General features: G+C 38.3%; 1 protein-coding gene across 1 annotated transcript in view; it reads right to left on the minus strand.

Annotated features, from left to right (window-relative positions):
* The window catches only part of serinc4 (serine incorporator 4), a 38,872-nt gene that overhangs the window by 5,129 nt on the left and 17,639 nt on the right, over positions 1-16,104 (minus strand). The window contains exons 6-10 of the mRNA XM_022194833.2: positions 10,743-10,954; positions 8,442-8,537; positions 2,051-2,177; positions 1,844-1,956; positions 302-455 (exon numbers count right to left, since the gene is read on the minus strand). Of these exons, the coding sequence (XP_022050525.1) occupies positions 302-455; positions 1,844-1,956; positions 2,051-2,177; positions 8,442-8,537; positions 10,743-10,954 (702 nt within the window). The remainder of the gene's footprint in view (positions 1-301; positions 456-1,843; positions 1,957-2,050; positions 2,178-8,441; positions 8,538-10,742; positions 10,955-16,104) is intronic.

Raw genomic sequence — 16,104 nt, forward strand, 5'->3', positions numbered from 1 at the left:
TTTAGTAGTTATCTGGCAAACATTCCATTCATTTCAATGGGGCTTTTTAAACAGTTTTTTTTTTTACAAATTTCATGAAAACCGTCCGACGACTCACTACCAAAAGTCGCAGCACACCATTCCTGATTGAGCCACATGTTTTAATATCATTAATATGGGTTTCTCAAAGCTGCAGGATGAGTTAGGTGCCAAAAATCATGTCTAAGATTCTATAAGAATAAACTTGAGGAATAATTATAAGTTTGATTCAGTGCTTCTATATTTATACATTAAACCAGGTGTGTAAATGTTGGAGACGAACCTGAACCAGTTGGTGAGGGTCATCATGACGTACAGCGACGCCAAGAAGAAGACAAAGTGGAAGAAGAAGTAGCTGTAAGCCACTCGCTGGGCCTCATTGTGAATGACCTTCTGACAGCCTTTGTTCTCGTCGTCGATCACAAAATCCTCTTCAACTGGAAAAAGACAAATCAGTGTTTTCAGTCGATATTCAGACTGCAGGAAACTGAACAGAGCTGGGTGGTATGAAATTCATTTTTTCAAAGAAACTAACAACTCATTCCATCTCAAATCTTCACATTTTTAAAAACTATTTCTGCTCAACCATCTCTGATGTCTCTAAGATTTTTATACAAAACATATGTATAATCATAAAAATATTTGTGAATTGATTTTTTTATTTGTTGTAAAAACATAAACGCACTAATTAGTGTTTTTATTTTACTAACTTTGCCTTTTTATATCTTATTTGTACCAGAGTTTATTTGTGTACCAACATCTTCATATCCCACTGTACTTGGAGTTGACATAAAAGTTAGATAAATTATAAATAAATGGGATGTTAACAAACTACAGGCTTTATAGAGGTTGTAGGAGGTCCCTGCTGTCTCACACGTATTGATTGATCTGCAATGATATCTCTATTTACTGAAAAAAAAAAAATGTTAAATGAGTGGTGAATATAAGTGGTGAACTGAGTGACTGACTGACACCAATTTAAGTCAAATTTTGGTCACAACCAACTTCTTTTGTCTGTTAAGAATGACCAAATATATTTAGCTCTGGACATTCATGGAAGGTTACATGCCAGTCAGTCTATTGTTTCTGTCAAATTATTAATATATCTGATGTTTTGATGCCTCTGTATGAGTAAAATATAACAATGCTGAGTGTGTCAGTGGTCAATATTTTACTCAGTCATGGTGTCACCTTCTTATTTTAGTCATTAAGTAGCTCCTAGCATTTCAAAAACACCAATAAGGACATCCAGACAATGCAAAAAAAAAAAAAGGATTTTCACTGGACTGGGTATTTAAATAAAAGTTAGACATAGTTTCTGATCCAGTTTTTCTAATTTAAACTTAAACCTGTGACAATCCAGCTCTAAATTAGACTGTGTAATCAGAATTTCAAGACAATTCTCAGAGATTATATGCAATGTATTGCTGTGGTTTGCACCTAAATCTCCAGCATATATAATGTACAATTCTGCAATTTCCTTTAGCAAACGCTTTTCCAAGTACATTTGAGAGTAGATACAACACCAGCAAGGATCTAGTCAGGAGAAAACAACCTGGATAAGAGCCATAAAACAGGTTAAAGTGTGAATTTTGTGTCATAGTTACTAAGCACAGAAAGAGTCAAGTGAATGAAATTAAACGCTGGTTTTAAAAATGTAAAAATTCTGCTCAACCTTCTATGCTTTGTTTGGTTCATGTTGCCAATCAGGCGGACATAAATGGTCGATTTACTTTATTGTTTTTGTCAAAATATTTCATAATTCTAATGTTCTGATGCCTCTGTAAGACTAAAATAAAAGAATACTGAGTGTGTCAGTACAAACCTTCCTCCTCCTCGGGGCAACAGAAGCAGCAGGTGGCTTTCTGGAACTCATACCGATAAACTTTGATCATCCAAAACGGGCCGAACACCTCAGCCAGGTAGGACGCTTCATTGCTGCAGGGACATTACATTAGAACACATTTATTCCATGAGAATTTCTTTAACTTATTATGATGCAGCGCAGTGTTTATTTAGATTGGTTCCTCACCATGCAAACAGCACGCAGCAGTACATGATGGCGGCTCCAATTATAGCCACAGCATTGCCTTCGTTCTGGATGCCGTCTTGTCCCACACTGGGGTAACAGACGGTCATGTTCATGCCCTGATACACAACTGACACACAAAAACAACACAACATGTTCATTTTTACCACAACATCACACAAGGAAAGCGTTCTCTTTGCTTTAGCTGTTGCTAGTGTAAGTCACTTAGATCAGAACAGCACAATATTATCAGATATACAGTTCATATTACTGTGTGACAGATAGCAAGTGGAAAAATGATCATTCTGTTTTTGAACAATCTGCAAAATAAATCAATGTACGAGAACAACAAACTCTGCAGAACAAAAATAAATGAATATGAACAGCTTTGTGTTGCAGCACTGTTAAACAAGTGTTTACTGTTCAGGCTGATTTGTCAGCAAAAATCAAATATCATGTCACTAATCTATGCAGAATGCTGCATTTTGTCCGAGCCAGGTCTTTTTAATGAAAAATAGAAATGCAGTTTTTCACAGTATATTCTTCATAGAATGCTGAAGAAATACTTCATGAAATATGAATCGCTGGATCAATTTATGTTATGAAACAGACGCAGCATCTGGATTGTTGTGATATTTTGAAAAAAGTCAAAAGTCATAATTTTAAATCAAGTTTTTCCAATCTTAAATTTACAAATGTGAGACTGCTTTGGTCAACATTTGTCATTGGAAACTGCTTATTTCAGTCATTATGTAGCTTCTAGCATTTCAAAAACACCAATAAAGACATGTCGACAACGTTAAAAAAATGGATTTTCATCAGACTGATTCTTTAAATAAAAGTCAGTTTCTGATCCAGTTTTTCTCATTTAAACTTAAACCTGTGACAATCCAGATGCAAATTAGATTGTGTAAACAGAATAGAATAGAAGATTTTTTTTATATATAACCAAGACATAGAGAGAAACCAAACAAATGTATCTCTCATATCTTTGTATTGGCGCCTTAAATTTGTCCTTTTTTTGACACTGTCATGTTTTATTGCTTTTTTAAATTCATCAGCAGTAAAAGATTTCACATTCAGGTCGAGCGTCGCTTTCTGTTCATCCTTCACCTCATTTCCTAGGAAATTCCTGGTCTTTCTCGTAAAAGGGGCCTCGACTGCACTTTCCCTTTCTGTCGTATAGACTCAGTCTCTGGACACTCTCTGAGGCGCTCACAAATATGTACTGTATGCCCGCACATGCACATGCTTGACTTCCAAACACACACACACACACACACACACACACACACACACACACACACACAGATGCAGAAACCCAGTCGAGTCTCTGGAGCTTCATTTCAACCAGATTCCTGATAGCAGTTTCAGTGTTTAGTGTGTGTTGTGGAGGGATAAAGGAGCCAGAGTTCAATGAAAACACCGGCTAATTACAGAACTCACACTGTTACACACACACACACACACACACACACACACACACACACACACACACACACACACACACACACACACACACACACACACATGTTTGTTTTTCTATACCGGTGGGGACTTACCATTGACTCCCATTCATATCTAACTCCTAACCCTTACCCTAACCCTAACCTTAACCATCACCAAATCAATGCCTAACCCTAAACAAACGTTTTTGCACTTTTACATTTTTTATTAACAACAATATGGCCAAGAAAACGGTGTTGCCACCCGTGGGGACCTCATTTTAGGTCCCCACCGTGAAACAAGTCCCCACCTTTATAGCAAATAGTCAGGTCAAAGTCCCCACCTGTATAGCAGAAACAAGTACACACACACACACACACACACACACACACACAGAGGCAAGGCAAGTTTATTGATATAGCACAATTCATGCACAAGATAATTCAAAGTGCTCTAAAAGGGTGAATAAATTAATTATAAAGTTGCTTTAAAAATTAGACATTAAAAGCATGCATTAAAATCCTCAAAACATAATTTAAGCAACAAAATTGGTTGGATGGATGGATGGATGGTGGGACGGACGGACGGACAAACAGACGGACCATTTATTGCTCCCATAGCAGGAAAATGTTCAGTGTTACAGTAGTACATGCAAAAAAAACAACAAAAAGTATGGAATTATATTTGTGCCACAATCCTGAGCACGCAGTGTAATTCCATAAAAGAGCACCACACAATGCACACAGTGCACAGATATAAACAGTCACTTTCTCCATAGATAAGAAATATAAATGTTTGTAGAAGGAGGTCCTGATATACTTGGGCCCTAAACCATTCAGAGCTTTATATAAACTAACAAAAGTATTTTAAAGTCAATCCTCTGACAGACTGGAAGCCAGTGCAAAGACCTCAAAGCTGTAGTGATCGGCTTTTCAGTCTTAGGAGGACTCTAGCAGCAGCGTTCTGGATCAGCTACACTTGTTTTTTGGACTTTTTAGTCACAGGCCTCTTCTTCTATCTCTATGAGGGCTATCGCTGCAGTAAACACAAGCCAGACCTGAATCGAATTCCAACTTAAGCCCTTAAACAAAGTCTGACTTTAAAGGTCTTCACTGCAAACAAAACAAAAAAACCCCACTGAAACTGGTCCTCATAAGGATAGATGTGCTCGCCGGGGTCAAGTGTCGTCGAGGCAGAGAGAACACATCCTGTTCTCTGAGTTGTGTCTTTTCACTCCAGACTAATTCCTGCCCTCAGAAACATGAGGATTACTGTGTGTGTTTGTCATGGTGAGCTCATGGAGCAGAATAAGCCTTCCGGGGACAGACGAGGCAAACAAAGAGCCGAGGAGACAGTAACGAGGACGGATCGCACACAGAGACGCTCAGTTCCCCTCTGGAGGTGTTGCCATGACAGGTGACGAACCCCCGAATTAGAGCAGCCGAGTAAAAGGAAACTCAGCAGTAGTAGGTGGAAATTAAATATTACGCTGCAGCACAGTGTGTGTGTGTGTGTGTGAGAGAGAGTCTTTGTGTGAGGTGAAAAGGTGTTTTTATAACCCACTCAGAGTGCATATTTTCTCAACAAGTTGCTACAATGTCCTGAGCTGCCACGAGACTCTTACAGACTGTACACTGCAGGGTGTCAGAGCACTGAAAACAGTAAGAAAAATAGGAAAATCAGCTGCATATGGGGCCATTTTAATGAGTTTAAAATTACATAAAGCTTGAAAAGAGGAAAAAATCTTCAACTGTGTTTGTGATCATGAAAATACAGTTGCAGTTGCATTTAGCTATGACATGCTAAGATACGCTAAGCTACGACATACAACAAGACGAGCAGTTATTAATCCCACCGTTGGGAAACTCACTAGCATTAAAAAGTTTGGGGTCACCTAGGCAATTTCATGTTTTCCATGAAAACTCACACTCTTATTCATGTGCTAACATAATTACACAAGGGTTTTCTAATCATCAATGAGCCTTTCAACGCCATTAGCTAACACAATATAGCATTAGAAGACGGGAGTGATGGTTGCCGGAAATGTTCCTCTTTACCCCTATGGAGATATTCTTGTCTCCATAGTCCTGTTCTAAAAGGGCTGTTTTGCTCTGAAAACCAAAGAGCTGCTGCTGTTCTGCTGTTCCCGCCTTCTTCAGGAAAGAAACTCTCTCTGAGTCAGTTTTTGCTCAACGACTATTGGTTAGTCAATGCTACACCGCACTGGTTGGATAATTTTTCGAAAGAGAAACAACACAATGAAGATGACTAATTTTTGCACCTCTCTTTTACTGTCCAGCTTCTTAACAACAACTTCCTCATTCTGACGCCCACGTAACCAACACAACCAATCAGAATCATGAAAGGCTTAGACTAAGGTAACTGTAAATACTACTCTCTTAAAGTTGCAAACATAACTATTTCAGCTTGTAAGTGTGTAGAATACAATGTAATATAAAATTATAATTGCCTAATGTATACACACAAACATGTAAACACTGGAATCTGCAAATATTCACATTTTTAGTAAACTATCTTTACGAATTAATACCAAAATTTGCATCTTACAGCCGCACCAGGGTCAAATTCTTTCCGCTAGCTCGGAGGCTAGCTAGTTGTGAGGCAGTTTGAGGAATAGTATATATAAATGCATTCATATTTTATTACCTTTTATTTTATTGAAACAAGCACAAAACGCAATAAAACTGTATTTTCACCATATGGCAGCTTTAAATGTGAACCACAGACCACCGCATGATGAGTCGGTTAAAATCCAGCTGGAAATATCACTAAAATTAGCCAAATCCTTCAGAAAAACGCATTTTCAGGAGCGTCTTAAGTAGCCGCCTTAAAAAAACAGACTTGCTGCTGTTTTCCCTTAACCGCCTGCCTTTCCTGTGTTACATAAAACCAGCTGATAGTCTGAGCGTTGTGTTGGTGTTCTTGGGGATGTGAGCAACATGTAATGACGCTGCAAGGCTGTATTCCTCTGCTATTATGTTGTCAATGGATCCAGGAGGAATGTGAAACAAATATCCTTCAGTCAGCCCTCACCACAGGCCACCAGCCCAGCAGGCAGCATGTCAGAGCACATCTCATCCACATTATCTCTACGTGGATGTCAGAGCGTGTGTGTGTGTGTGTGTGTGTGTGTGTGTGTGTGTGTGTGTGCATCTATATTTGCATGCATGATTTAGATGTAAACCCGGATAAGACGAGGGGCCTCTGACAAGCTGCTGCACTAATGCGGAGGCTCTTTGTCTCACCTGGAGCCCACAGGTGAGTCATTAGGAGCAAAGTGTGTGCATGTGTGTGTGTGTGTGTGTGTGTGTGTGTGTGTGTGTGTGTGTGTGTGGCCTCTTCAGGATCACGTCAGTATTAGTTGGACAGGATAATGAGGGATGACCACATTTTGATCAATCTCTCACAAAGACACTTTTTTGAGATCCAGTAGAGGAGTCATTTATGCACAAACTGAAAGCTAAAGGTCACTATGATCTCTATGATCTCTGTTGCGCATAAGTAATTGTTTGAGTTGGTAAACTGTTTTCTGTCATGTCTTTTTAATCAATTTTATCAACCTTTTATTCCCATTTTTGTTGTATTTTTATGCTTTTCTGTTTAAATCTTATTTTATCGTTTTTATCAAGAATTTGATGCAGTTTTTTGTTGTATTTTTAGTCGTACTTTAATTTGTGTGGTGTGGTAGTCACGATTACTACACAGACACGGAAATGAATGGGAATTTAAAATCATTTCTAGATCTTGACAAGTTGTAAAATACTAGATTGTTCAGTTCCACATTCCTGCGACTAAGTGTTTTGTGTCTTTGTAGACACGCTGTGATCATAAGGTGTGACGCACAAATGATAAACTGAGGCTTAATATTTTGAAATTTCACTAATTTTTCTTAAGAGATTTCAGGTTGTTCATAATGTTTTGTAAAAGATAGTTCCTTAAATGTGAACTTTGTCAGAATGTTCTTGTTTTGCACTAAACCAAGAGAAAATTTTGGAGTTGTGATTATTTATTGGTTACTACGTTATGATGCCAGAAAACTAAAATGCGTTTGACGCACCTAATGTAAGTAAAGAATCTGTTTGTGGATTTTATGAGGAACTGTGTATGATTTAGGTTTAACTGTGGATTTAGTTGAAGCTCTTGTACAGAGTCCTTTAGACTGCTGGGATGAAAACCTATTTTAAAGAATCAAGTGATACAAACTGGTGAAGAATGTACAACTGACTCAACACTTTTACCATTACATGTATGTATTTTATGTAATTTACATTGTTATTATCTTTTCAGCTTCATGAACACGTAAAAAACACAACTTTAGCAGTGTTTCTACATTTTTAATTAACTGATTATTATTATAAAAAGGGTGTCATGCTGTATTCCAGTTCTGGTGTACTTCTGTACGGCAGTTTTACAGACAGAAGCAAATGTTAAAAGTGAGCAAACCAAAAAAAAAGGATTTTTGGTTAAAAATTTACAAGACATTGAACCATCCCAGTGTGAGTGAGGGTCTCAGCCTGGCCTCCCTGTAAAAACTGTCCACTACTGGCTGCTGTACGGTAACCTTTATAAAAGATTTTACTGCTAAATGCTAAAAAGATGCTGAACAGAAGAGTGAAACTAAACCAGAGCAGTAAAGTTGGCAAACAACTAAAATGCTCAGTGGACCTGCAAAGGTAACAATTCTCTCTCTTCAGTAGCAACACTTTCCACATTTGAGCCATATTTAATTTTAAAAGTCTTAATTTCTGCAGCTTTAAAGACAGAAACATTACTCATGATGCAGGTACAGCAGCTTCTCCATGTGTTTCTGTTTTAACGGACATATAGAGGACAGAACTCTGGGTGTTTATGTGTCATGTTAACACTGGACAGACTCTCACTGTTCAGTCCCTCTGTCTTTCTGCTCAGTGTCTGTTTGTTAACTCACCTTTCTCTGGCGGGCGGCTGGACAGAGCCGAGAATGTCAGATACATGACGTAACAGCTGATGATGGAGGCCTGGAGGAGGCCAGAGCGAGGCTGTTCTGTAGGATGGAGACAGTCAGGGTCACTGTTATTCACCACAACACACCCAAAAGATATCGTATATGACTGATTCTGCATGCTGCACTCTAAGCCGGCAGTGGGAAAAAGTATCAAAATAAGTTCAAAGATAAACTATTGCAGTAAAAAAAAAAAAAAAAACACGACTTAACAAATATTAGTCATAAAATGTACTTAAAGTATTGATAGTAACTTGTGATAACTTTGTGATTGAGGTCCACGTGTTCATTATATTAAATATCTGGTTTCAGCATTTATTTGTGTAAAAACATCCAACTGAACTTCAGTCTAAACTGATCTCCAAGCTTTAAAAAAATATTTGTAAGGAAGTCTGTAAGTTAGTTGTAAATCCTTAAAAAAACTGCAGCAGAAACAAACCGTAATGAATCCATAATAAAAATGTCAAAATTTGGAGATATGATTTATACTGCAGGGCTGAAACTCAGCTTCCAGTTTTGTGTATTTTCATGTATTTAAACTGCAGCGACACTTGACTTGCTTTGTCCAAGGACCATTTTTTGCAAAATGACAGGAGTCCAGGGACCAGTTAGTTAATTATATGATGGAAAAATGAAGAAGATAAAACAAGCAAACATTTTTTAAAAAAAACATATTTTAAGTTTATTTCCAATGTTTTCTAGTATGCTGTTTCTAGTAACAGCTAAGGGACTTTATTGAACATTTACTATATAATAAAATCATTAATCAGTTAATTGTCAATGATTAAATTAATCACCATTTACTTTGGCAATTTATTAGTGGTTTTAATGATTTTTTTTAGGGGGAGAAAGGTCAAAATTGTCTGATTCCATCTACCTAAATGTGATTTTTTTTTCTGGTTTCTTTTGTGTTCTATGACAGTAGACAACAAGGCATTTTGCCATCTTGAACTCCAGGAACAGTGATCAACATTTTTTAAATCATTTTTTCACATTTGATAGACCAAACAATTAGTCAATTTATCAAGAAAAGTAATAAACAGATTAATTAGAAAATAAGATTATTATTAGTTGTAGCATACAGGTGGAGAAAATTGTCTTGAAAAATGAAAGTATTTATCTTTAAAATTCTGCAACGACAGAGAAAGATAATCTGCTGATGAGGATCGTGTGATATGATCAAAAGCTGCTAAATATAAAGCTAATAAACCGACATGGTGGTGAGAATGTTTTTCAAACTCCTGTTTCTAAATGAAGAAATTCAAACCTCAAATTTGGACTATGTTTGCTTTTTCTTCCCTTTTATGCACTAAAAAAAAGTGATGATTACTTTTGCAGAAGCACCGTTTTCTTTCCACAACAGTTATAAACAATATTCAAATGAAAACTTTAATCTGCAAATGTCTGGCATCTCCTTCTTCGAGATAAAACTGCAGTTTTTCACTTTGAATTACAGCCAAAGAAAATGAAATTCCAAGTAAACATGAATATACAGGTGAGACAAAAAAATGGAACTTTTTAATAATCAAAAAAACCAAGACTGATGGAAGAAAAATATTTTATTCATAGTAATTGAAACCTTAAAACATGCCATTTAAGAAACAATGATGGAATTTTCATCTTTTAAAAATGACTTCCTGTAGATGGCGTCCTCCTGTACAAACGCATTCTTGAACTCTACCTGGGGCTATCTAAAGAGTAAAGTGTACACGACTCGACCAAGAACTCTGGATGAGTTAAAACAGAGAATTCAGGATGAAATTCACAGTATCCAAGCTGAGATGTTGCAGCGGTCAATGAGGAATCTCAACAGCAGATTTCAAGAATGCATTTGTACAGGAGGATGCCATCTACAGGAAGTAATTTTTAAAAAATCCATCATTCCATCATTGTTTCTTAAATGGCATGTTTTAAGGTTTCAGTTACTATGAATAAAATATTTTCTTCCATCACTCTTGGTTTTATTGGATTGTTAAAAAAGTTCCCGTTTTTTGTGTCACCCTGTGTAACCCTGCTCTTGTGTAAATATACTTCTCATACTTTTCACCTGTGCAACCATCTGTATGTGTCAATTATAAAAGTCAAACATGTGCAGACGACCCGCCGTAATGTCAGCCGGCATCAAACCATTATTATGTGCAGCAGCTCGGCTTTTAACAGGTGGATGTTAGTTCAGCTGGAGATGCTCTAAGTGTTATTCCAGCGCTGAGGATCGACGACAGACAGACGAGTGTTTCATCAACTCACTCTGCTTCACACACGGAGTGACGGCAATGAAGGACATGAGGCCGCAGAGGCCCAGGTTGATCCACAGCAGCGCCTTGTTGAAGTGGCAGGCGATGGGGTGGGTGTAGTACTTGTACATGAAGGTGAAGGCCATGGTGGCGATGGTGTAGAAGAAGAGCGTGGCGCACATCACCGCCAGGTACCACCGCTTGTTCTCTGCTGCCCCAGTCAACCTGGCAGGACAAAGAAGTGTTTTCAGATGAACAGATATTCAGTCTGCAATTCAATTCAATTCAATTCAGTTTTATTTATATAGCGTCAATTACAGTCAAATCGTCTCAAGACGCTTTACAGAATCCGCAGAGATGTGCAGTAGAGAAACACACCTTAAGGTGATTAAATCAGCACAAACCAAGACTCAACTGATTTACTTCTGGTGCAAATCTGCAATTTTCTTGAAATTTCTCAATTTTTTTGAGCATTTTGACCTCAGTCATTTTATTTTTTCAAGAACTAGTTCTTCACTGCAAAAATCAGTCACATGTGAGACTTAGTAGTTGCAGCTTTGACTCAGATGCCAGAACAAATTGTCCAAAAGTTGTACTGTTGGTGGTTCAGTTCTTGAGACTTTACAAGTGCAGTCTTGTGGATGCATGAAAGACAGTGGTGAAAGAAGTACATGAATATTTTATGAAAGTACAAGTAGCAATAAAACACAACTGTTTAGGTTAGAAATAAGCTGCGCAGCCACTAAATCTGTCTTCATTTTGGATCTACATCTTCATCCACAGCAAATCATCTGCTTCCATCTAACCCTATCCTCTGCATCCTCTTCTCTCACACCAACAACCTTCATATCCTCTTTCGCTACATCTATAAACCTCCTCTTTTTTATCTTCCTCTAGGCCTCTGGTTCAAAACTCAGCATCCTTCTACCAATAGATTCACTATCCCTCCTCTGTACATCTTCAAATCATCTCATTCTGGCCTCTCTGGCTTCATCTCCAAAACACCTAACACATGCTGACCCTCTGATGTACAACCATTACTTGATGTGTTTTCTGGGTGTATTCTGAGACAGCAAATTACACAGAATATACCTGATTTAAATAAAGTAGCTGAAAACTCGGCTTTATGCAAATGCAGAGCAGCCAGCCTATACTCAAGGAGCTAGGAGTTGAAAAAACACTGTAGGCTAACATCATCACAAGGAAACTCATCAGTGCCTTGAGAAAGCAATGATTCAAGGGATGGTTAACAGAAAGAGAAGAGAGCAACAAGCTGGCTTGATGACGTCAGAGAGATCACAGGAACTGGAATTGCGGATGCTACAAAAGCTGCTGGAGGGACCGTAGACGGTGGCGCTGTCTCATTCAAACTACACAGGCATTTACTTATGCGACGTGACTTTAGCGAGAGAGAGAGCAACCAGTGTGATGCCTTGTCTCTATAAACACAAAGCAGCTCTACCAGAATCCATTGCACAGCTACTTGGATGAAAACCGTGAAAATGTCCAGATCCTTCAGACACGTAGCATAAGACTGGTGTCATACTTTCTGTGTCCATGAGAGTCTGTAAGGGACCATGTGATGTAAATTTAGGTATCACCGGAAGTCAAGGAGAGTCTGTTCAGACGTCTACATGCAGCCCAAAATTTCAATCTGTGCAGCAACTGCACTACAAGGGCAGTGTTGTGCATGCACGGAATATGTAGAGATCTAAAACCCACGTATGAAGCAGAGTGAACTACACTGCTCAAAAAAATTAAAGGAACACTTTGAAAATACATCATATTTCAATGCGGGGGAAAAACAAACTGGATATTTATATTGATATGGACTGGTTAATGTGTTAGGAATGAAAAGTGCCACATTGTTTGATGGAAATGAAAATTATCAACCCCCAAGAGGGCTAAATTCAAGACACCCCAAAATCAAAGTGAAAAACTGATGTGGCAGGCTGGTCCATCTTGCTGAAATTCCTTGGCAGCAGGTCAAAATGGTATTCAGTAGTTTGTATGGCCTCCATGTGCTTGTATGCATGACTGACGATGCCGGGACAAGCTCTGAATGAGACGACAGATGGTGTCCTGGGATATCTCCTCCCAGAACTGGACCAGGGCATCGCTGAGCTCCTGGACAGTCTGAGGAGCAACCTGATAGTGTCAGATGGAACAAAACATAATGTTCCAAAGGTGTTCTATTGGATTCAGGTCAGGTGAGCGTGGGGACCAGCTAATGGTATCAGTTCCTTCATCCTCCAGGAACTGCATGAGTTCTCTTACCACATAAGACTGGGCATTGTCGTGCACCAGAAGGAATCCAGGACCACTGCACCAATGTAGGGTCTGACAATGGGTCAAAGGATTTCATCCTGATACCTAAAGGCAGTCAGAATGCCGTTGTCCAGCCTATAGAGGTCTGTGTGTCCCTCCATGGCGATGCCTCCCCACACCATCACTGACCCACCACTAAACCGGTCATGCTGAACAATGTCACAGGCAGCATAACGTTCTCCACGGCTTCTCCAGACCCTTTCATGTCTGTCACATGCGCTCAGGGTGAACCTGCTCTCATCTGTGAAAAGCACAGGGCACCAGTGGTGGACTTGCAAATTCCTGTGTTCTATGGCAAATGTCAACCGAGCTCCACGGTGCCGGTCAGCGAGCACAGCGGGCACTAGAGGATGCTGGGCCCTCAGACCACTCTCATTAAATCTCTTTCTGATTGTTTGATCAGAGACATTCACATCAGTGGTCTGCTGGAGGTCATTTTGTAGAGCTATTGCAGTGCTCATCCTGTTCCTCCTGTCCTGCTGATGGGTTGAGGACCTTCGACAGCCCTGTCAAGCTCTCCCAGACTAACTGCCTGTCTCCTGGAATCTCCTCCATGTGCTTGAGAATGTGCTGGGAGACACAGCAAACCTTCTGACAATGGCACGCATTGATGTGCCATCCTGGAGGAGTTGGACTGTCTGTGGAACCTCTGTAGGGGGAAAAAATGTCAGTGGCCTTCACCTGTAAACTCATTCTTGTTTTGGGGGTTGTCTCATTGTTACCCCTCTAGTGCATCTGTTGTTAATTTCATGAACACCAAAGCAGCTGAAACTAACTAAAAAGCGTCCTTTGTTACTTACTTGACCAGATCAGTATTCCACATGTTTGACTAACTTGATGCAATACTTAGATTAAAAAGTGTTCCTTTAATTTTTTTGAGCAGTGTAGAAAGTGTTCAGATAAAACCAGTTCCATATCCTGGATGCATGCTCAAGGTGTATAATCAAGGCTTAAAGGATACAAGATAGAGCCACAACTTTAATTTCCATGAAGAAATAAACATCAAAAAATTTAATTTTGACACACAAAGATGAGTTTTAGGGGTTTAATCAATGACCAGTGACCGACTTTAACATCTTACAACACTTCAAATAAACTCAGATATTGTTCTGCAGCAGTTTAAGCATCAAATTCCAGCTGTGTCTGCACTAAACATCCTTTATATTTTCTCATTAACTGTAATTTCACCATAAAGTTAAAGTCACACTGGAACAGCTAAGAGAGAGCACTGAAGTAGAGAAGATAATAATGGAGCCAGGACGATTACTATGTTGCACACAACTGCACAAAAAAAGAAATCTGATGGGTATTTCAGAAGTGACAAAACAAAAACATCTATAAATTTTCTGACCTGCAAACCGAGAAGGCAGCGGCGGCCATGTTTAGAGGGAGGTGAATGAAAACCTCACACCGCTGTAAAGGGAATAAGAGGATTTTCTAGCTGTGTGCATTTGCCTTGGAAAATGTCCTGAATGAATAAATCCTCTTAGTTGTTGTAGCTACAACTCGGCCTGCAGCAGAGTTCAGAGGTGACCAACAGCTGGATATATTAAATAACATCTGGGGCAAGCTGGCTGTCAGGGGATACGTCAGGCTGAATGAATGGAGAGTCAGTGGAAATCTAATCAATCTAATCAGCAGGTGAATATAAAAAAACACTACCAGAAAATAATGTCCACAAAATCAAAAATAGGCAAGTAAAGTAGCAAATAAAGAAACAAATGAAGTTTAGTTGAGGTAAAACATTATACCTGCATCAGCTGTTCACTTCGTGTTAACACCTAACTAATCATCAGTCCAACAAATCACATTAATTTTACAAAAAAATAATTTTTTGGGCATGTAATCTCTTGGATGAAAGAGAGAAAATCCTAAATATTTGTTGATTTCAGCTTCTCACATGTAATAATTTGATGCTTTTCTTTGTTGTTAATCACAGAATAGTGCATATTTTTCTGGATTTGGGCAGTTAGTATGTCAGTTAGGCACATCCAAAAAAAATTTCACAAGTTTCTAAAGCTTTTTAGACAAAATGATTAACAAAACAATTTAGAAAGTCAGAATAATTACTGTTAAAATAACCATTAATTTCACCTGTTTTACACCAGATTGACGCATTTTTCTCCATCAAAGCATCTCTGGCTAAAGTGAATTAATGAACAAAATTAAATAAAAGAATAAAGGAACGATTAATACAATTTTTTAAAAAATCATTGCAGTGTACTTATAAGTAAAACTGAAGCCAAGTAAACAAATACTAAAGCCACAAACTTGGAGAAAGTGAAGGAAACAGCAGAAAGTTCTGGAAGAAAAACGGTAGCGAGCGCTGTTTCTGTATGCTTACATGCACATCTGTCTGTTTGGGACAGATGTTACTGAAGTCAGTGTGTGATTTACAAAACTCTGTAGCACAGAAGATGAATCCATCATCAGCAGTACAGAAGAAAAGGGCGACTCTACAGATGTGATTCAGGCTGTAGTCTGTATTTATATGTCAGTAAATAACATGTCAGCAGTATCCTGTAAGGAACACGTGTCTCTGAAGTGTCGACTTTGGACAAACAAAATTGTTTTAGGATTATTCGCAGTGCATTATTTCATGATACATTAGGTTTTATTGTTTTATGCAGTATTTTTATGTTTGTCTCATCATTTTTTTTTTGCCTTTTTATGACATGCAACTAAAGTTTTGTGGCTGTATGCAAACTGACACTAACGTGCAAACCACACCACAGCTTCCAGGGGATCTCATGTTTTTGTTGCTTTGTCGTCAGAACTGAGACATCCAACATTCATAACAAACTTGATTTAGCTTTGATTTATCATTATACCTATAAATAAAAACCTGTAATTGAGAATATGAATAATATGATCAAGAAAACAACTAAAATGTAGCTACTGCCTAATTTCAGCATCACAGGTGGTTAGACTTGTTCTGTTATGTTGAAGTTACTTTTTTTTATTTCTATCTGAATTTGGATTTAAAATAAGTGAAGTTTATGAAGTTTATTGGACTGCAACACCTCAAGGGTAAAGGCAAGACTAAT

Source organism: Acanthochromis polyacanthus, chromosome 2, assembly GCF_021347895.1.
Source record: "Acanthochromis polyacanthus isolate Apoly-LR-REF ecotype Palm Island chromosome 2, KAUST_Apoly_ChrSc, whole genome shotgun sequence".
Taxonomy (NCBI): domain Eukaryota; kingdom Metazoa; phylum Chordata; class Actinopteri; family Pomacentridae; genus Acanthochromis; species Acanthochromis polyacanthus.